The sequence below is a fragment of the Colossoma macropomum genome, unplaced genomic scaffold, assembly GCF_904425465.1.
Source record: "Colossoma macropomum unplaced genomic scaffold, Colossoma_macropomum, whole genome shotgun sequence".
Taxonomy (NCBI): Eukaryota; Metazoa; Chordata; class Actinopteri; order Characiformes; family Serrasalmidae; genus Colossoma; species Colossoma macropomum.
This window is the reverse complement of record NW_023494802.1, coordinates 23432897-23455515: the sequence shown is the minus strand read 5'-3', so window position 1 is coordinate 23455515 and position 22619 is coordinate 23432897. Positions and strand designations below refer to the sequence as shown.

The 22619-nt window shown below is 38.8% G+C and overlaps 1 protein-coding gene across 1 annotated transcript in view; it reads right to left on the bottom strand.

The window, feature by feature from the left end:
* The window catches only part of samd10b (sterile alpha motif domain containing 10b), a 117333-nt gene that overhangs the window by 3866 nt on the left and 90848 nt on the right, over positions 1 to 22619 (bottom strand). Inside the window, exon 4 of the mRNA XM_036591960.1 lies at positions 12874 to 13014. Coding sequence (XP_036447853.1) covers positions 12874 to 13014 — 141 coding nt within the window. The remainder of the gene's footprint in view (positions 1 to 12873; positions 13015 to 22619) is intronic.

The following is a 22619-nucleotide window of genomic DNA, read 5'->3' as shown; positions in this document are numbered from 1 at the left end:
GATAGCATAAGCAGGCCTGGTTGAAAGTGCATGCCAGCAGTTCTTGATATGCAATACATCACTGAGGCCCATCTTTACATTAAAGCACGCAAACTGTGCCTTGATGCGGTCGTGACATGCTCACAGTCTGTGTTATTGTTTCCCAAATGTATTTTTTTTTATCTGGAGTAGAATACACCTGTAGAATAGAATGTTTTGGTGGGAAAGAACTTCATTTATAATCACTACTATCTTCGTCAGTTACTTTCATTTTCTCTTTTATCTCGAGCTTGTTGATGGTTCCACTCATTCAGGGTGCTTTTTAAACTCTGCGCTTGACGCAGAACGTGTTGCTGACCCTTTAAGCAGTTTGCGTGATAAGCCACAGCCTTAAAGGGGAATGCCACTGATTTTTCAAATATTCTGCATAATTAAGTGGTTAAGGTGTAAGCAAAGCCATTCAGAGTGGTTATAAGTGTAAAGCTCCATTCTAGAAACTTACTGAGTCATAAATGTTCATGGTGGTGCTAACCAGATGTCTGAACAGAGTAATGCCTTCAAAAGCTGCCTCACAACAAAGTCATTCCATGAAATGGTTATGAACACACTGCTGCCTGATGTCTGAGACATTGCTTTATGATAATTTTGAGATAAAGCTTTGGCCTAAATTGTATTTTTTTTTAATACAGGGCACATGCAGGGCGTTAAAAGGCAAAAGAAAATGGATATGGATATACTGTTATTCTACTCTTATCAACATTACGATTAAAAGCTCAGAAGACACATGTAGGTTCACTGGTGGTTTTGAATAGTAAATAAAATCAATATGTTTGTTGTAGACATCCTGACTCCTGGTTCACATTAGCGCATTGTAAAATATACACAATATACATTATATTATATACATTAGATACACGTTATATGGCATTTTATTGTTAGCTAATGCAAGGTTGGTTACATTATTTTCTGTTACTACTGTATATAATATTTATATTTTAACATTTATTTACAAATACTTAGGTTTTGAAATATGTTGGCAATATGCCGCAACCATATTCCATATTCCATTTTCGTAAGGGCATAATCTGTTCAATTTCATGTGGTTGCAGATGGTTTTAGCAAGGTTTTTTTCCCCTTGACACTCAATATAGGATTAAAATAACACCATTTATCAGATAAACAAAACACGAGTGGAAAACCTGCCACAAGGACACATGCACTGATGTTCTCCAAGTCTGCTTTGAAGAGTTATGCGATCCTGAAGTTAGCAATTAGCATAAATCTAGGTATGTAAAATGCACTGATATTTCTTATTCGTTAGAGACAGAAAAAAAACCCAGGACAAATCTTTTCATCAAGGACACAAATAACAAAAAAGGTGTAGGAAACATGAGAACTCATCTGCATACAGCACATTACAATGGCAACAGCACTTAGCCGGATACAAACTATGCATATTCCGCAATGCAATCAGCCGAAGAAAACTGTCCTGATTGCAATTTAGGAATATGATCTTACCTCAGCTCGCAGAAATCAATAACAGGCTTGTCTAATTTTGGGAGTTAAACTTGGAGAAATGAAAATGAGATGATGAGAGGATTAAACAGAAAAAAAAGGAATCCAAAACCAAGCACAGCACAATAGTTCAAAGAATTGTCTTTGGGCACAATGTACTAAGCCTTTTGCACCACAAATAGGACACATTCTGCCCCCGTGTTATGTAAAAAACAGTGGCATGCAGGTCTAAACATGCAGTTTATAGTCCATGTGCACGGAAAACACAAAATGCTCTTCTTTTTCTCATGCATATGCATTTGAGGGAGGAGCTGATTACAGAGTTTGAGGAACTAGCCACGTCCAGTTTTGCATGGAACATTCTCTGCCTTTTAAAAGCATGTTGGGAACATTTCTTTAACACCAGTTACCACAGAGGCTATGCAGAGGCTTTAACATTTAGCAACAGAATAACACAGTAATATATGTGTTAGAGGGTGGAGCACAAAATGTGTCCTGATGTGGCCACAATATGCGCTCACAGCTTATGTTGTTTACCAATTTTTTTCTTGTTTGGCCTGCACTCATACACACGTCCAGCTCTCTGTGTTTAAGCTTATAAAAAATCAAATATGTCCATAAAGCTAAACAAGAACTGTTCCAAAGTATCTGGAACCTTTGATAATCTATTGCAAATTAAAGGTGAGCCTACACTAATGTAATAATATCCTCTGTAAGAAAACAGCAAGTTAATGCTGTGTTCAGACAGCGGAGCGTTTTTGGCAAAAAATCCACATCTGAACCACAACGAATCCGCCTGTGACATATTTTGCAAAGCAGGGAAGAAGCAGAGTGGATCTTTATGGACAGGATGCTCAACTTCATGTCTCACATCGGAATAAATGGTCAGACTAAAAACTAGCACTTATTGCACTTCCACCAGGTTTAATTCTTTCTAATCAGCCCACGTAAACATTAGCTAACATTACCAAGTGCCTTGAACACTACAGCTAGCAAAGACACATGTCACATTTCTACATTAAGGTAAACTCACCGAGCTATGGGGATGATGGGCACTCATGTCCTAAGGTTTCTTAGCAAACTTACGTGACAACAGTGTACAACATGGTAAATATGCCAGTGAATTAATTTATTTCTTTGAGCTAAATATTTTTACTTTGAAAATGCGAGCAAAGCTGTCTTGTTGTTCAGCCTTGCGTTCGAGAAGGGTCTAACTTCAGGGCCGCAGTACTGCACTCTCAGACCCGGGCCTGTCAGACCGTTACTCTCAGCTCTGGACAAGATGTTACAAAGCAGTCGAAAAGCTATTGTACCTTGCATTTTATTACATTAAGGGCACTGAAGGTAGTATGTAATGTTTTAAGAAACCATCAAATCTCAAATGGCTCCCTATTCCCTGCATAGCACACTGCGCAGGTCAGGAAACTATGGCTGCTGCATACAAATGTTAGATAGGGAGTTGTGAAGCTAATGGTGAAGCTATTATTGGCTTTCGGTTCGACATATAATGCACTATTTATGTGTAGAAGCCCTTATTTTATGACCTACATAGGGCACTCACTACATAAGGAGTAAGAGGCAATTTGAGATTAAGCTTCATAATTCAGAAATAAAACACAAAGTCTGTGGCATGGTAGAGTGTTGTGTTTTGCTCACTGATTTAGTTTTACCTGCCCCCTTTTCTGATTAGTTACTTCCTGAAAAGTGATACGTGACAAGCAGAGCTTTTCTGCTGAAGTTGAAAAATTTTCAACTCAGTTCGCTTCCTGTCGTAGAACATAATGCCATTTTGGAATATGCTCGGTCACCTGAATGAAGCCTAAGAAAGCTACATTAACTAAGTGAACTGACTCTAGATTTTGTGTACCTGGATAGATATGCTATAAATGTCTATACGTTATCAGAAAATTCAGTAATGATATTTATTGAATATCACATATGTAATAAAAATGGCCTTCAAAAGCCTTGTAGCCTCTTCATATCCCCAGAGTTGAACTTGCTGTGATATCATATGACGCTTCTGGGCTCTTTCAGGTTTATCATAGATGGGGGGACAAGATGGCTGGCATTTCAGTTGTGAGAGTGTCATTTGCTTCAAGCCTTCGAGAGATGCCCCTGTGACCTCAAAGGCATATAATAAAGGTAAGAGAGTGTCTCTCAACATGACATTTAAAGTGAGTAAGTGAGAGAAGGTGGGCGTGTGAAACACAGTGAGAGAGAGATAGAGAGAGAGAGAGGGAGAGAGACAGAGAGAGAGAGAGAGAGAGAGAAAGAGAGCAATAGAGAAGAGGGTTAGGGGGGATGAATGGCAGAGGGATGTAGAGTGTGTGGGGAAAGTTCAGTGAAAGGTCAGTACACAGACACTGTGATTCTCGCAGTGATTGTTCTGGACACAAAGCAAAGTAAAAATGGATGGGACTAAGCCAGAATCTGACAGGTTCTGGTCAAATTCTAGCAGCAGGAAAAAGTATTTATGGGATGCCTTGTAATGTCCATCATTTGATTCTGGTTCATGGTAACTTAGCTTGCCATTCTCCACAGCAAAATGGCAATTCTTAATAAAATCTTCCCTGCTCTTCTGAAAGGGTCAGTTGAAAACAAGAACAGACCTAATCAGGAACCAACAGGACTTGTCCTTCTAGTTCTAGATCATTTTCCACCTGCTTGTTACAAGTGGAACCATCATAATAAATGTGATTACTGTCTTTTTGGTCATTTTATGTCACTCCACTTGTCCAACTTGGTTAACCAGCTACCTGCTTATAAGTTATATCTCAGCTTATTAATACTAGTGGTGCTGACATTGAATAATATATATTCTGTAGTCATACACTCACATAAATATCCACAAATGTACAGAATGAATAGAATGAAGCAAAACTTATATTCTAACGTGTGTGAAAATACAAGCAAAGACACTCATTCTGCAGAACTAGCATACACGCTAATTGTGCAGCAGGAGCTTCCAAACTATGTCACATTAATAAATGCTTTAAAAAAAAAATAGCATTCTAGACCTCAACACCTCAACCTACCATTCTGGTTTCCTTTCTGGTGCATTTATTGGTCATAATGATTGGTGACTATCTTCATTTGGAAGAGTTAAGAATTTGCTAAAGTGTTATTGGCTTTAGCTGCAAGCATTACCAAAGACAAAGGAGAACACCTTTAGTACCATTAAGTGCGATTGATAACAGTCTTGAGCAGGTGCCCATTGCCTTGCATACTTTAATGATCTCCCTGCACCTAACACACTGGATCCAGTAATATGTGCAGGGCATTGGGCCTCCAAGAGTTGGGAAACTCTGCCATAGAGGAGCCAATTTTGTTTCCATAAAGATCCTTGTAACCAAAAGTAACCAAAAGTTGTTCTTCTATGGTGTTGTTCCATAGAATCCTCAGACAAGGCCTACCTTGGTCCTCTTTCAATTCTTTTTTAACATGCCCTTGCCAACTTCACTCACCACTCGGATGTGTGTCACACCTAGATGCTCACTCAAAGCAAACGAAAAGGCCAGACAGTGAGAAGCAGATTTTTCGTTTGGAATGCACTCACCCTCAGCATGTTAGCCTCAGCCTCATACATAAAATTTGTGAACAATTGCTTGGTCTGACTAAAAACTTTAATGTAAAACCTTTCTTTTAGTTGTTGTTAGTTATGTAACCTTTAGCTAACTAGCAGCTAGCACAGTAAAGTTGAAGCTGTACCAGCAGTCATGCATAATAGATGGATTAGTTTGCAACCTAAAGCCCAGAAAATTGAATGTTATTGTTTTGATATATTAATTGTTTTAAAATAGTTTAGTGTTATAGCTCATAAATAGCTTTGTCTGTCATTTTTTGTGGTGTTGCTTCAGGTTGCAATGATTTCTAGGCTAATTCTGCTGTTGAAGTCAACGCTTATATATGTCCCTCTGAGGGCTCATCTAACACACTTCACTTGAGCTAATAAAGTAATGGAACAGCCCTTAAGATAAACCAGTATTGAAACGCGTGGACTATATGCTCAGTGGGATTCTCCGTTAAAATGCTGGTTAGTCTACACATATCCATGGCAGACAGCTCTCTAGAAACTGCTAACTTCACTAAAAGCTACTTGAAAGCAACAGCATTCAGGCCGCAGGCGATACCTGTCCCTTCCATAATTACTACAGAGACAAGTAACAGATGGCAAATTCCCTGTGCTCCACTATATCTCCTCCCACTGAACAGGGACAATTTCTCAGACGATGGAAGGACAGGCAGTTTAGTGGCAGAAAAAGAGAAAAACAAACACACCGGGGTGGAGAGTTGAGCGCAAGGGCGCAGGCTGGCAGATGTTGAGAACAGCCTCTGGCTGCACTCCTGGTGGGTACAGGCTGGCCGGACAGACTAAGCAATTGCACTGGCAGGAGAATATTGAGAATCAGCCTGCCATCAGCCTCCTTGGTTTAAAGCGACAGTTCAGAAAAAAAAAAACATTACATTTACCCCTTAACCCAAATGTAGTCGATCAGCCAAGACATGCTTGGTGTTTATAGTTTGCTTCTTTAGGTTTATTCTGGAGTTAAAAGGCTATAGAAGCTTATTGCTGCCTTCAAATTAGCACTGTTATTTATTAGCATACCTAAATCACATAATAAATCCAAATCTAATTGTTAAGTGATCATAAATACCAAACGGAAATATGATATATGGCCATATATGCACATATGTCATAAAGGCACATATATCAAAAATAATATATATTATTTTTGGTAAATGTGCCTTTATGACATATGTGCATATATGGCCATATATCATATTTATTTTTTATTTATTCATTATTTTTTATTTTTAGCAAAAATGTCACTGGTGTTGCCATCACTGGTGTTGCCTTTCTTATGTGCAACACCAATGACGATAGGTAACACCAGAGACACCTATGGAGAGATAGAAAAGGGGACGTTTCTGTAGAATATATATATATATATATATATATATATATATATATATATGTCTGTATGTATGTGTGTGCGTGTGTATATATATACATGTTGAAAGCAAAAAATCCATATGAAATCTGACCCCAAATCAGAAAGAGCTGTGATGATTCATTAAACTACAATTAAAACTGATCATTTGTAATACTGAAAACAATACAATGGCATTACTTGAGTGAAGACCCCAAATGATAAAGCATTTCAGGTGTGATTTTGTCCCGTTCTTCCTGCAAACAAGTTTTAAGGTGTGCAACAGTACGGGGTCTTCATTGTCTCATTTTGCGTTTTAAAATGCACCACACATTCTCTGTCCAGCATCCGCATCCTCTCCTTCCGCTGCCATGCCTTTGTAATGTGTGCAGTAATGTGGTTTCACATTGTTTTGTTGAAATATGCATGGGCATCCCTGGGAAAGATGTCATCTTGAAGGAAGCATATGTTGCTCCAAAATCTCCGGTTCCTTTTGCCAGAGTCACTGACACAACCCTGACATGCCCTGGCTTTTGGACTATTTGCTGGTAAAGTCTGGATGGTGCTTTTTGTTTTTGGTCTGGAGCACATGGTGTCTTCCAAAACAGACCTGAACTACCAATTCATCTGACCACAATATCTTTCTTTGAAGAACATCATTTTTAAACATTTTAACAATTTTTTAATGCATTTGGCAAACTGGTAAACTTTGACCCATCTTTACTTATAAAGGACTAAGCCTTTACTAGATGCTGTTTTTGTACCAAATAATGATTACAGTCACCTTTTGACATCACCTGTTTCGAATCACATCATTATTTAATTATTTTACCTCATTACAAGCCCTAAATTGTGCCATCCCAACTTTTTTGGAATGTAAAATGTGCCACACGTTGCAGGGCTGAATGGCAGGAATGGGTGTATATATTTACAAATGAAATTATGTTGACCAGACAAAACATGAAATATCTTGTGTTCATACTGTCTGTAATGAAATACAAGTCAAAGTAAACTTCAGAAATGCTTTCTTTTTTTATTTGCATTTTCCAACTTTATACACAAGCAGTATACATTCAATAAGGAAACCTTATATGAAGCTAGCATATATGGGTATAAGTACAAACAAGAGTATGAGAGTATAAAGTAGATAAGAGTTTAAAGTATAAATAAATCTAGAAATCTAAGAAAAATGCTTAAATGCAGGTATATTGGTCAAGCAGCATGACCATGCTGGGTGACCAGCTAAACCAGCACCAGTCCAGCATAAACCAGCTTAATCCAGCAGGGATATATGTCAGGAATGTATGTAGATATGTGATAAATATAAGTTGGATATAAGGTAAAGCTATATATGCTAATATATGCCATACATTTGAAATCCATATAATGCTATATATCAGATTTCTGTAGGAGCAGGACTAACTGTTGTATTGGACACTGTACAACATACTGTTATTTATAAAAATGGACAAACATACATTGTATAGCTAAAAACAGTGGTAGTAGACATCTTAAAGCCCAAATATTTTCTGTACTTTCATCCACCCTTCAGCCACCTAGTATGTTTTGGCTGACTGACTGCATTCAGGGTAAGGGAAAAACTGTTGATTTTTCACTGAACCACTGCTTTAAGTTGGCTTCAGCTGGACTTTGGAGTCCATAACAGTAAACTTAATGATATGGAGCTTCGAGCAGAGATAGAGCAACATTTAGCGGAAGTTAGTTTCATGACAGCACCATAAATTCATACAAGAAAAGAAGAGACCATTCAAACACATTCAAAAATGTCTATTTTCCTTTTCACGGAAACTCAGTGCTCAAATAAAAAGAAGCAAGCAAAATAGCGTCAAAAGCGAGCGAACAAAAGAGCCGGTGGTTTGGACACAATAGCAGCATTCTGTAAAGCTGAACAAAGAGGCAGCAGACGAGAAAGTGTCTGTTGAGAGAGATCTGTAAACACTTTTTTTCTCTTCTGCTTTTGTGCTTGAACGTTGCTGGACTATTACGGTAGCATTTTGGGCAGTGATTTGCGGCAGAGGTAATAAGGGCTGGGGCTCAGCACGAATAGCAATGACGGCTTGGGGAGCATCTGCCCTGCTCTCGGTTAAATTACATTTCAGAGTGAATGCAACAGGGGAGGAGAAGAGGAGGGGGGTTGTAGAGGGCAGAATGACTTCGCTCTACCTGTACACTCATTAGAATACAGCAATTTCAAATAACTGGAGAAGCATGTTAATGCATGAGTAACACAAACAGAGAGCAATGATAGACAGCAATGAGGAATACAAATAATATTTGCAACCCAATTCCCAGAAATATGCTCAGAGGCAGAATCTGCTTTGACATGCAGAACTAGTACAGATGTTATTTACTTTAGAGATCATTAAAATGAGCTGTGTTAAAATGGGTTTAAAGTTGTGACGACATGTTCCTCTAAACACAATGAGCCCATAACTGTAGAATATTCAAGCAGACACTATAGACTAGCATGTTCTTCGTCATCAAAACCTACTGATTTTTCATGACAATAATTTTATTTATCCATCCATCCATCATCTAAACCACTTATCCTTCTGGGTCGCGGTGGGGTGCTGGAGCCTATCCCAGCTGTCATTGGGCAGAAGGCAGGATACACCCTGGACAGGTCGCCAGTCCATCGCAGGGCAGACAGACATACACATTCACACCTAGGGGCAATTTTAGCATGCCCAGTTGGCCTGATTGCATGTTTTTGGACTGTGGGAAGAAACCGGAGTACCCGGAGGAAACCCACGCAGACACGGGGAGAACATGCAAACTCCACACAGAAATGACCCTGGTCACCCGGCCGGGAATCAAACCCAGGCCCTTCTTGCTGTGAGGCGACAGCGCTACCCACTGCGCCACCGTGCCGCCTAATTTTATTTATATTCTTTGAAAACACAACATGCCCTCTACATATTTCATGATATATGCACCCCACCCCCAAAAACTGTGGGTCTGTTCCATAAATTTCCTCATGGCGCTATTAGACAGCTGCAGTAAGTAGGCTTTCTATGTTTCTCTAATGCTTTAAACATCTCACACATCTCATGGTGCTTAAATATAACAGTGCAGAATGTTAGACAGAAGCTAATTTGCTTATCAAAGAAGAATTTCAAAAATTTTGACATACTTAGAGACCACGGTTTAGAGAATGGTGTTTTGATAAAGGCTTGTGTTTTAGTATAGAAAAGCTGTAAAAAGTGTGACAGCACTTTTTCTCTCTTCTATCTCTTGGCTCTCTTACCTCTCCTCCTTCCCTCCACCTAACACCATCTCACCATCTGTCTGCACAACCCTCCAGAAATCCATCACACACACCGACCCCGGTGCAAAAACACAGCAAGAAACTTCAGAGGACAAACAAACAAGGAAGAAACAAAGAAAGAAAGAAAGAAAGAAAGAAAGAAAAAATGACAATACGAAAAGAAGAACATTAAGAGACAGAAAGGGTGCTTAAAGGGTAAAAAAGAAGGAAAAAGAAAAGGAGATGAAAGATTCACAGAGAGACGGGGAGTAAAAGAAAACTAGTATGAAGAACAAAGACAGAAAGAAAGAGAGACAGAATGAGAAGAGTGAAAAGAGAAAGGAAAGAGAAAGATAGACAGAGGAAATGAGATAGAAAAAGGTGGAGAGATGGAGAGAAAGAGCGATGGGGAGGGACAGAGAAAGAGAAAGAGAGAGTGAGAAAAAGGACAGTACAGAAATGAAGGTACACAGATAGACAGAGATAGACAGAGGGAAGGCAGAGAGACAGATAGAGAGATGGAGAGTAAGAGGGAAGGGAGGGAGAGATATAAGGAGAGAAAGGGACAGAGCGAGATGAAAAGAAAGTGAAAAACGGAACGAAGAAGGAAAAAAATGGGGAAAGAGGGATAGGGAGGGTGAGAAAGAAAGAGAAGAAGAAGGAGGGAAAGAAGGAGAAAGGACAAGAAAGATTGAGACAAAGATAAAAGGGAGGAGAAAAATTAGAGAAAAAGTGGGAGAGAGAAATAGAGAAAAACAATGTGGGAAGGAGAGAGCAAGAGATGCAGAAAAGAGGGAGGGGAAGAAAGGGAGAAAAGGGAGAGAGAGAAATACAGAAAGACAGGGGGGTGAGAAAAAGAGAGAAAGAAAGAAATGAGGAGAAAAACAGAAAGTGGGAAGGAGAGAGAGCAAGAGAGATAGAGACAGAGAGAAGAGGGAGGGGAAGAAGAGAGAAAGGGAGAGGAAGAGAGATAGAAAGAGAGACTGAAAGTGTGACATAAGGTGTGTCTGAGGCTGAAGGACGGCTGGAGGGTAAACAGAAACACACGCTCTTACTCATTAACATGAGCAACACCAAACAATCTCTCTCTCTCTCTCTTTCTCTTCCCAGCTCTGTTCTGTGTCTCTCTGCAGCAAAGCCATGGTGAGGAAAAGCTCTCAGTTCCAAAAGCTCGTCTCACCCTTTTTCTACTCAATATTTCATGTTTTTAGTTTGGGGCAACTAAATCAAATATGACAGGCTGCTATAGGGGTCCTCTCTTTATATCTCCACTCGGTGGGCCATCACAAATACTTAGGCTGGCACATCTAAGAATAAACTCGGGATCAGCTGGCCTTTACAGCAGTGTAGACTGGACAGGCTGTCTGCGCTGAGCTTAACTTAACCTGACAGGTGATGGCAACTATCAGGAACAAAGTAATCAACGCTGACAGCACTTTTATTTGACCCCCACAACCAGCTACAGCACCCCTCCACCTGTCTGGACTCTCATCATCCAACCACCTCTCACAACTCCCAGGTGTTCCATCCTTTTTACCGAGCGGCTCAATTAGTTTTCTCTATTACGGTGCATAGGCCAAGATGTGGTGAACTGTTAAATTAAATTTACCCCCCTAGCAGAAGAATTCCCTGACACAGCGTTTAAATGGGCTCTAATTTGTTTCCTGTTAATGTAGGGGCCAGACTGGGGTCTGACACTTGCTCAAGCAGGAACACGGCCTGTAGCTGTATCAGCACCTGTAGCCTGAGAAGCCCCTCACACTGCACACCTTATCCCTGATGAATATCCCTGATGAACTGCTGTAGAGCACAGTAAAAAAAACTAATTGGACCTTAAATTCAATTTGTTAGAAGACCAAGAATGGAATTTATAATGAACCAATGAAGTAAAGTTTAAATAAAAAGATCAGCAGCTGCAATCTACACTTAGCATTCACTTCATTAAAAACACCTAGGTTCTACTTCCACTCACTGGTCACTTTATGAGCTTTGCATATCTAATAGCTCCACTATACAGATGTATAATTATACATCTGCTGCCGTGCTCAAATGGGCAGCTATCCTCATGTCATTCATCACTGGTCAGTTTCTGGACTAGCACAGAGGTGTAAAAAGAAGAAAATGAGAATGAGAGGGAGCAGTTAGGGGTTAGGTACCAGCAAACTGATTGAACCAGCAATCTTCTGGTTACAAGGCTGGTTCCCTAACCTAGAGCCCACAGCTAAGTAACCTCCTGCCCCCTAAAGTAAATGCTAAAAAGTATTTTTTACCAACATATACATAATTAACACCATGATGTCATACTTATCATGTTATTTTTCCTTTCTCATCTGAATTATTTAGAGAGAGGCAACAAAACAGAGCTGCACACATATAACCGACACAGCAACCACAGCTGATGCATACCCTGCTGTCTCTGCCCTTTCTTGCTGGATGAACTTTGTGCAAAAGAGCTGAGCATGTATCAATCAGATTTTCCATGAGAAACAGCATGTGTCAGTAGAAAAGCTACTTGTGCACATGTAGCAGGAGATTATTATAATGGTTTAAAAGAGTAGATGAGAGAGGGAGATAATTATGTTTTGTGTTGAAACATTAATTGTTCCAAACAATATTCGGCCACTTCAGGGCATAGAACTATCATACGACTCCTGCTTGTGTTTTAGCGAGACGTCCAATGCGACCAACAGTTGGCAGAGAAGCAATTCGCTTCACTTTAACAGTACACGGCGACTGCAACTTATGGACAAATCAAATTAAACAAAATAAAAATACAAACTCTGTCCCACATAAAGCATATATGGCTCAGAATCGTTTAGAAAAAGGTGCTGTTCATTTTTTTCTGTTATTGTTTTTAGAAGTTTCAGTACTGTAAACATTAAATACCCAAATATTATCAAAAACCCAGAAATATCCAGCTAAGAACAGTTCTCAACTGATCATTGATGAAGAGCTAGAAGACAGAGACCACTATTTGTGCTTGGTAACAGATGGGCTGCAGTCTACAACTCTAGATTAGTGAGGTGGAGCTACAGTGCAGGTGTTTCTAATAAAGTGACCAGTGAGTGTGTAGGCTCTAGGCTTAATTCAACATCCAATTTCTACCAGACATATATGAACTCTTATTACATGGCTTTAAACTTGTTACTGTGCTGTCAAAGCATGAAATGAAGTCCTCACCTCTGCTGAGCAGCTGTAGATTGCGCACTTCCTCTCGGACCTGCAGCTGGAGGACCTGCTGCAGCACCTCCTGCCTCAGTGTCTCCTGCACGATGCCCATACGCTCCAACTTCTCACCATTCAGCCTCAACAGAGCACGACCTGTACAAAGAAAGAAAGAGTTTGTGCGTGAGGAAGAGAACAAGACATACAGCTGTATGCTAATGTATAAGCACCCTTAGTCATAACACATGTTTTGTTGATTTTCGAAGTGAAATAAGGTAACATCCTCTAGAGTGGACAAATTGAAATACAGCACTTTTCTTCAAACTTTAGCGTAACTGTTGCCATTCTCTCCTGCTAATGGTCTGAGCCTAAATGCTCAGACTTTACAGTACACATTCATGGCAAATGTCTTTTGCAAATTCCTTCCTCAAGAGGCCATGAAATTAACACTATTTACCTCTATGGTCTAAAATCTAGGCCCAGTATATACAGCTATGGTCTTAATTGGATATATGGTTGTCTTTACTAGCATAGTAACCATAAGGTAAAGCCAATACAAGCCAGAGCACTAGCACTAGGCTACATAGAGCTCTTCCAGTTGATGCTGTGTGCTTGTCCTTCAAAAGTAGGAGAATTTATCACCGCTGACAGTCAAACCAGCACAAGGGGGCATTTCATAATTACACTCATACATCATAATGCTCTTTAATCTCCCATTCTCGTTCTGGCAGGTACATGGCCACTCCCCAGTGAGTACAAAACACAGCATAGGCAATTTATGCAATAGTGCATGCATTAGCAATCATTACCAAATGTGGTCTACTGAATGTAATGACAGATAACAAAGTCATGTTATTTAAAGTCTGCTCAGGTGACCTTGGATTGGTTGTTGTTAATGACTGTAGCCCATACTCCAAATAGCTTGGCACCAGACAACTATTCCTCGCTGCCAACGAAAGCAAATGACCTTAATAATTACCAACTGTGACTTCTTTTTTACAGGATGGGATATTTGGAAAGAGGGTGGGAAGGAAGGATATAAGGAGTGAGATGTTGTTCAGAGAAGATGCAATTAGATGTTAAGGACGTAGAACTTGCCATTGCACCATGCCAGATCTACTTTAGTTGAGTTTGCATATATATATATATATATTTGGCATGGTGCAATGGCAAGTTCTACGATGATCCTTCCAATCAGCTACTTGATGTAAGGTACCATACAGCAGCTATAGCTAATGGGAAAAAGCACAGTAATCTTGATCAGCTAGCATGAGCCATGAAAACAGCTGATATAAACATAAAAACAGAAGTTGAAGTGTAGAATTAACTTTTTTTGGATAATTGCTTGGTCTGGTTTAAGTGTGGTGCATCGCCCTTCTTTTTGTTGTTAGTTGCATAGCCCTTAGCTTACTAACTAGCAAGTTGGCAGAATAAAGTAACAAGCATGAGATGAATGGTCAGAGGAAATGGTGAGGGCAAGTTGATGTGAGGGCATGTTAGTATTTAAATGGAGGGTAGAGGATGTGCTCAAAGATTCCACTGTTAGTATGAATTTTGGTAATAATTTTTTGGCCATATTATTAATATTGTGATGTTCAAATATAATTGTTACTTAAAACAGAATAGATTTCCATTCTTGTTATTACTGAAATGTCAGATTATTCACAGAACATGTAACATCATGTACTTTTGTAAATATACTAAAGGTGTGGACCTTAGTCCATATGGGATCTATTTTCCATGAGGGAACATAGGACCCTGTGAAGGAATATAGAGATGTTTCCAACATTACAAAGGCAAACATAGGGTCCTAGAAACATGGGACTGTTTCCTACAAATTTCAGTGAGAAAATAAAGGTGTCAGGGAATATAGAACCCCAGGAATATATGGCCCTGAGAACATAGGAATAAAGATATTAGCTTCCTTACCAAGTTAAAAGAGTGTGGATGTGCCAGCATGTATGTGTGTGTATGTGGGTGTGCACATTTCCTCAACGAACAAAGCATCATTCTACCACTGAAAGCACGCTGGGGGGGGGGGGTTGTAAAGGATGGCGGGAGAGAAACATAACACAAGCTTCAGATCTCAGAGCTGTCAGACTTTTGCAGCAACACCTCCCCCATCAGTACTACAGTGTTCAGTGCCAGCAAGCCCATGAAACTCCTACTTAAGCTCCCACTCTGCCTTCTCTCACAATCTCAACATCTTCTTTCTCTTTAACATTCTTTCTGGCTCTCATGAATCACAGGCAGGTTCAGCAGAGTAGTGAGGCTCTTTTTCTTCTGAGTCTGGAAGACAATAGCGATTAACCTTATCTTGCCTAACGTCCTGATACTTCGGCAAAGTTCCTTTTAACTCATTAACTCACTATACATTTTAATGCACAATTACTGTTTATTTGCTGAAATTAACAAAAACACAAAATGTGGCAGTGCAAAAGTTATCCAACATATATTTTGTGTTTTTTTTTTTCAATATGTTAAACTCAACAAGTAAATAGAAAGTTTGCAGAATGTAGAAACCGAGCTTACCTACTTTCACCAAGAAAATCAACAAATCATGTCATTTTACCAGGGGTGTTCAAACTCCTGCATGAGAGTGTAAATGTGATGAATTCACAGTGACAGAAATCACTCTCTGGTGACAAGCAAGGCTGAAAAGGCTGAAATAGCATTTATAGATAGAGTTTTTGTCTTGATTATACAACCACTGTCTACCTTCCACTTTATCTTCTATATCAAATAGGCTAGACTGAATTATCTGCGCATGTGGACCACAAAAAGTAAGGTGAATCTAAACATGCACATGAAACTGACCTCTTCCACTGTTCCATGGCAGCCTATTAGCATCTTGTGGATTTTAACTTGCCTTGACCAGAGCAACCAAAGGCCAATTGTGAGCCAACCCCCAACTTCCAGTCTAACTCTATATACCAATTTGTCCAGATCAATCTCCTCACAGGGCGACCTTCGTGTCAAAAAGCATCAGGCAGTCAACCCTATAGTGATGTATAGAGTGTTAAAAGTGACTGTGTGACTACAGCGGATTGACGAAGATCATTAAACAGTGATGCCTTAGTGACCCAGTGCGGTAGTAAGTGAGGTAGTGTGACTGCAGGCTGGCCACGCAGGAGAAACGAGGCCTTGCCCTGACCTACATAAACACTGAGACAACACACGTCACTGTGAGGATTATAGTTATTCCCATGTCTTACAATAGGCTAAAAAATGGGTGGCGGGACACAAAACACAACATGCTGACCCAAGATAAGGTTAAACACATAATGGATCTGTGCATGATTTAGCCTCTGGGCTTCTGATTGTCCACCATTTCTGTTGGAAGGATCTTCCTGATTTGTTTGCTGAACTGTGGTGACTGCCAATGGACATTCAGTCCAACTCTATTTGTATATATTTTTCCATAGATATTGTCAAAGAGCAAGCCATGGAAGTGGCAAGGAAAAATTCACTGTAGTCATTTATATGTAACAGCAACCTACAATAGACTGAACCCTTAGAAATTGCAGTTATCAAAAGATGAAAAATCATACTGCCACTTTGTTTAAATAATTCATCCCTTGTTGCTCACTGAAATTAATGAAAAAAAAAAACACATTTGTGGAGCCCCACAGAAAATTGATTGTCTCCCCTGAGTTGTGAGGAGTCACAATTCTAAGAAATAATGGCAAAGAAATAACACCAAAACTGCATATTCCACAACTAGCCACAATGACTTACACTGCCAAAAAAACCGAGTAAAGAAAGTTGGGAGGACATAAATTTTCAATAAAATAGCAGAAAGAAAAGAAAAAAGACAAGAATGACAGACAAGAAAGACAAGAGCCATTATCAGTTTGGCTCTCCAACACTGGAGAGAGTTAAGGGAGTTGAAGGTCATGAGCTGATACAAGCTTATGGTGTCATTTATGACAGTTGGTTATATAAAAGTTAGTATTTACACGTGTATATATGTGATAACTCAATATTTAGGGTTAAAATAGAGACATTTGGGTCACTGCATAGAAGTAACTTTTGAGTTGCTATTATTTTTATGTCATGGCAACCATATATATACTATATGTATCACAACAACGTAATGTCACCTGACATAGATGTTATGTCAACTGTTTGACAAATGATGCCTGTTTCTAAATGTTCATACCACACGGAACACGGTGGAAACTGAAGTGGGGTTCCTATACAGTGAATAAATGTTTTTCTGCAACTTTTACTGTATAAATTGTAATTATTTTCTGAGTTTAACATATTTTAAAAATAAAATGAAAATGTGCCATAACTTTTGCACAGGCACAATTTTACAGGGTAGTTTTTTCCAATGTGTGAAATGTGCAGCAAATAATCAGTAGATGTGCATTTAAATGTGTAGACGTGTGTTCTGTGTAGAGGATGTGTACTTATTTTCACTTAGAGAATCAACTAAAAGAAAAATTTGACCAGAACCAAATATCAACCAAATGAATACAACTGTATGCAATCACACTGTACACATCCTCTCTTTATTCCACTTTCTCACAGAGCTGCTGTGGGTGTGTAGTTGTATCACAGTGTCTCTGCCTCTCTCTTGCCCCGGGCTCAGATCAGTGCTGGGCTGCAGTTCAACCAGACTGAGCCTGCTGCTCCTCGTCCACCGGAGCGCTCCCAGCGGGGCCCAAGCTACTGGCACGTGTGTCTAATTAAGAAGTTTAAAGCCACCATTGTGATGGAGGCGGGGAATCAGACCCACTCTGTGAAACACACACACGCACATGCACACATGGCTGCACACACACTTTCCATCCCCCTAATCGCTGGTGAGTTCAGCCCGCAGAAACGCTTTGTCCTGGAATGACATCACCCTTGATGCCTTTGTGTAGCAGCAGACAGAGGAGATGAATAGAGCAGAAATCAATTCCCCTCAGAGCGCTTTAATACGGCCCCCTAATAACAGCATGCAGATAGCAACAGAGCAACAGAGGCAGAGTGGAAAAGACGTAAATGTGAAAAACAAAACAAAAAACGGCTTCGTTTAGCGTTCAGTCCACTCTTTGTTTGTTCAGTTCACCTTCAACTGTTAATTAATGAAGGATTACAGAGATAGCCTGCATTAAATGAATATTTATTGTTATAATATTAATTACTAAAGGATTAAGGAGGCTGTGGCTTAGAGGCCAAAAGGGAAAAAAAGGGAACAAAACACCATTCCCTTTGTTCAGTCATTGTGCTTGTTAAGACTGCATAGAAAACAAGTGGAATACGAAATTAAAAGGAATTAAAAGATAAAATGCTGGCGATTTACATGGCCAAAATAAAATGTCTATGTAGCAGGTAAAATAAAACCATTAAACAGCAGGTTCTATCAGAGGATGTGTAAGTGGACTGTGAGGGGGGTGTGCGTGTGGTGATCATGCGAGAGAGTTATCTGCATGAAGTGTGTGAGCTACAGTGCCAGTGACCTGTAAAAACAAAGAGGCTCTCTCTCTCTATCTCTCTCACGCACATACACTATGAAACGTGTCACTGAATGAATGAATAAGCAGATGAGAGAAAAAAGCCTTTTTTCTCCCAGAGTCACTGTCCCAGTTCTGCTGTAAGCTTGAACGAGAGAGAGAGAGACACAGAGAGAGAGAGAGTGACGAAAGAAATCAGAGAAAGACAGAGTCAGAGAAAAGAAAAAAGAAAGATGTAAAGAGAGAGAGGGAGAGAACAGTGTGTAAGAAGGGTGAAAGTGGAGCTTACAAAAGCAATCTGTTCTTTGAGTGAATGTAAAAGTGTTGTTTTTCTCACTCACACACATACAATGACAAACTCTCCAAGAGGTCTTCAGCGCCTTCTACTACACTATTGTTCAATACTCAAATGTAGCACATACAACCCCATGCATCTGTAGCGCATCTGTAAAAGAGACACCTGTACTAATGTCAAATGAAGGGAGCTAAGAATCTTGATAACTAATAATACTGGCCAACTTCTTTTAATGTGATCAAAAATGAAACAGGCTCTAATAATTTTAGTTAAACAGTGCTTTAGTTTCTGACATTATTCAACCTCAACTGTGAATTGACAAATATGGCTGTAACTTAACCTTAATCATTGTTTTTATAAAATGAAAGAGTTTGATGTAGAATGTAAACATGGAGTGCATTTAAATGCACAACAATAATGCAATTATTATCAGATTTTGTTTTCATGTACACAGCACGCTCTGATTTCTTAGATCAGATTAAAGCTGTTATCAGATTTCAAGAAATCTAATAAAGAGACCTGGATTTTGGCTTAATAATCAGGTTTTTCAGTGCATGTATACCTTTACTCTGATTTCTTTCATTTTTCTTAGTAACATAACCAGATAGTAAACAGCATTTAAGACAGCACCCATTAAATGGAAACAAATTACTTTTGGAGTATTGCTGAAACCTACATGCTTGATGAAAACATCTTCTAGATGATACACATTAATACATATCAATTAATTAATATTAATCAAAAAACAATATGTTTAAATTTTATATCACATCCTTGTATACACAATGTACATTTAATTGAGTTGGTGGGTTGCAAAGCAGAAATCTGACTACTTCCTGACTGATGTAGACCCAGAGTTTTTCCTTTATCTGATTACCAAAATGCATTTAAACGTGTTGAACAAATTACTGACAAAATAAAAAATTCTTTTGCAGTTATTGGTTTGCTAAATGCATGTAAACACACTCGCTGAATGCGAGAATGTGCTTTAAGAATGTAAATAACACCCCTACAGTTCATGTATATAAATTAAGCTACAAACAGTCTGTTTTCACTTTTCGTTTTTGTGATGTCATAAAAACAACTGTTTACATATAAAATATATGGCCAGAAGTATGTGGACACCTGACCATCCATCTATGTGAGCTTGTTGGACATCTGATTCCAAAACCATGGACATTACTATGGAGTCACCCCCCCACCTTGTGGCTATAACTAGACCTTTTCACTATAATAGTACCTGAAAGGTGCAGCCTATGATAGTGCCTTGTTTAAAGTCACTGAGCTCTTCAGTAAGACCCATTCTACTGCCAATGTTTATTTATGGAGATTGCATAGCTATGCCCTTGCTTTTATATACCTGTTAGCAATGGGTGTGGCTGAAATGCCTGAACTCAATAACTAGGAGAGGTGTTCACATCCCTTTGGCCATATAGTGAATATGTGTTTATTCAGCCTACATCAGTTGTCACTGCCCATAAATGCTGATGCTATAATGAGCTTTTCAGTCTGGACTGCTTTTTGAAAGAGACACAATACAGGGCAGCCAATAACAACATAGCCCATTTACATCTATCACTGCATAATCATCACACCTATAAAAAAAACATAGCCTGTTTAATTCTAAGGGAGAAAGGGAGGCAGGAAATTGGTCATGTAAAAATTAATTGTGGCTTTAATTGGTGCATAAAATCACACTAATTTAAAATAAATAGACCTCTGGAAAAATTTCAAACACCAAAAAATTTTAAATATAGGCACTTCAAATCTTTAAACAAACTTAAAATACAAGCAACTGTCAATAAATCAATAAATCAGTGGAACATTAAAGTGGATTTTTAGAGGCTACACAGGAAGTGCTGGAGGGTCACAGTTGTAGTTCTTCAAAATGCCCTCCCACCTTCTGACACAAAATCTAGCCAAATGATATATCAGTCAGGTTATAGTTACTGAACCTCTTTGACTTAATGTAACTAGTATAACTTCAGCAACTTCCCCAGTTGATCACATTGCAAGCCAAAACCTTGTCCTACAATGACCTGTGTCACACACACTTTCAGTGCTATTTCTCTAACACTATTCAGTCAGTCACATTTGTCTGCATTTAACATGCTCTCTTCGCAAGGCATGCATGCGCGACACCAAATTCCTTCCATGACACATTCTGGGTGTGCTCTGTTTCTCAAATCCTTCAATCCAGCCATTCAAGAAAATCTAAGCCGTTAAAGCCCCACCAAGTAAAAAAAAATATTCATATTTTGTTTAGTTTAAAAGCTGCCACAGTATACATGCTTGTGGTAATCCAACATGCATAAGAAGGTGACAATAACAAACATCTGCAAGAGATGCATTGAATTTCCTCGATTCAAATGTGTACATAATTTACACATTAATAAAATATTTTACAACAATGCATAAATTTGCAGGAGTGGAAATAGAACTGAAAGTCCCTGCTTAAGTAGGAGTACTGTATGTTCACTTATAAGGATACAAGAAAAAAAGTAATACAAAAATTGCTGAAGTAAAAGTAAATAAGTCGCTTGTGAACTACAGAAATAATTAATAAAATAATTATTAATTAAATAATATCATTATTATTACCAATAATTGATGAAATAATTCATGTTTTAATGAAACAATAAAATTTTCGCAGTCTGAGCAAGTTTCTAATGGGTTGGATTTTCTATTAACTCAGCTGTTTGCATCACATGTGGTCATTTGATTAGGGAAAACTGATGATATATTGAATATAAAGTAATGCTTTATACCTGTAGCTGCCAATATAATTGCCCCATGCCTGAATATAAATGGCTTTTTCTTACACATTTAATGCACTACTTGTGTGCTGAAGCCGTTTTTTTGTATAACTTACATAGTGCATAACATAGTATTTGAGATTCAGCTAAAGCAAACGGTTTAGAGACTCTTCCAAAGCATCCATCTTTTCATGATTTGAAATGTTTTTAGTATGAATATGTGAGGTTGTAGACTAACTGTGGCGAGTAGCAGTTTTCAAACCCCTTTTTTTAATGAAAGCCACAGCTGCGTTCATGGAAAAACAGTAGATAATTCAAGCAGTAATCAGTGGAACAGGGAGAAAAACACTGATATGACTAATCCAATATCATAGATTAGCACTTGTAAAATTACTCCTGTCTGAATAAGGCTTAAGTTAAAAATCAAAGGAGGTTACATCAATTAAATACCTTACATATATCTAACCGTCAAGACTTACTGGGTTTATTGGCTAGCCACTGGCTTAGCTTGAACATTAGCAAGTGTTGGCTAAATTCGCTAATTAACAGGCACTCGCATTACTCAACATTAAAGCAACAGCTACAGTTTGACTCAAAATTTGTCATCCTTGTTGTTCTATAACAACAAGATAAAAAGAAAATAAACACAAAAAACAACGGAGGGCAGTAGCTATTGAGCTAAGGTCAGTTAGCAAGTCAACTAGTTACTTTTCAGAGTTATGAAAAGCAGAGATTTTGTTTACTCTGTAATCCTTAAAAACTGCAAAGAGAGTAAAAAGTTAAGATGAAAAATCACTCAAAAAAGTGAAAAGTAATCACAATGATTTATTTAAGCTCAGAGAGTACTGTTACAGAGAAAAGTGTACTACTGAAACAGTAGTAGTCATTTGAATCAAATAAATGGAGTCTATCACTTTTTCAGTGCACTTGCAAAAACCTTTTTTTCTGTGTCATATTTTCATGGGCACTCTCCTCATCATCATTCCAGCAGTTCAAGGAACAGTTTAAACATTGACTGCACAAATTACTGTGGTATAATGGAAAAGTGAAGAAGAGGACATTATTCCTTTCTCTGTTAGTCCTGTTGACCTCAGGACAGCGTGATTTCACAGGACCGGCCGTGGCATGATGGATTGTATAACATTATGGCCAGTGTAGTAGTCCACTGGGGAGAGGGAAGTAGACGGATGCAGTTGTGAGGGTTGGCAGGGAATATAATGAGGAGTATAACCTCCTGTGCCCTCCGTTGGGTGTTGGACTTAT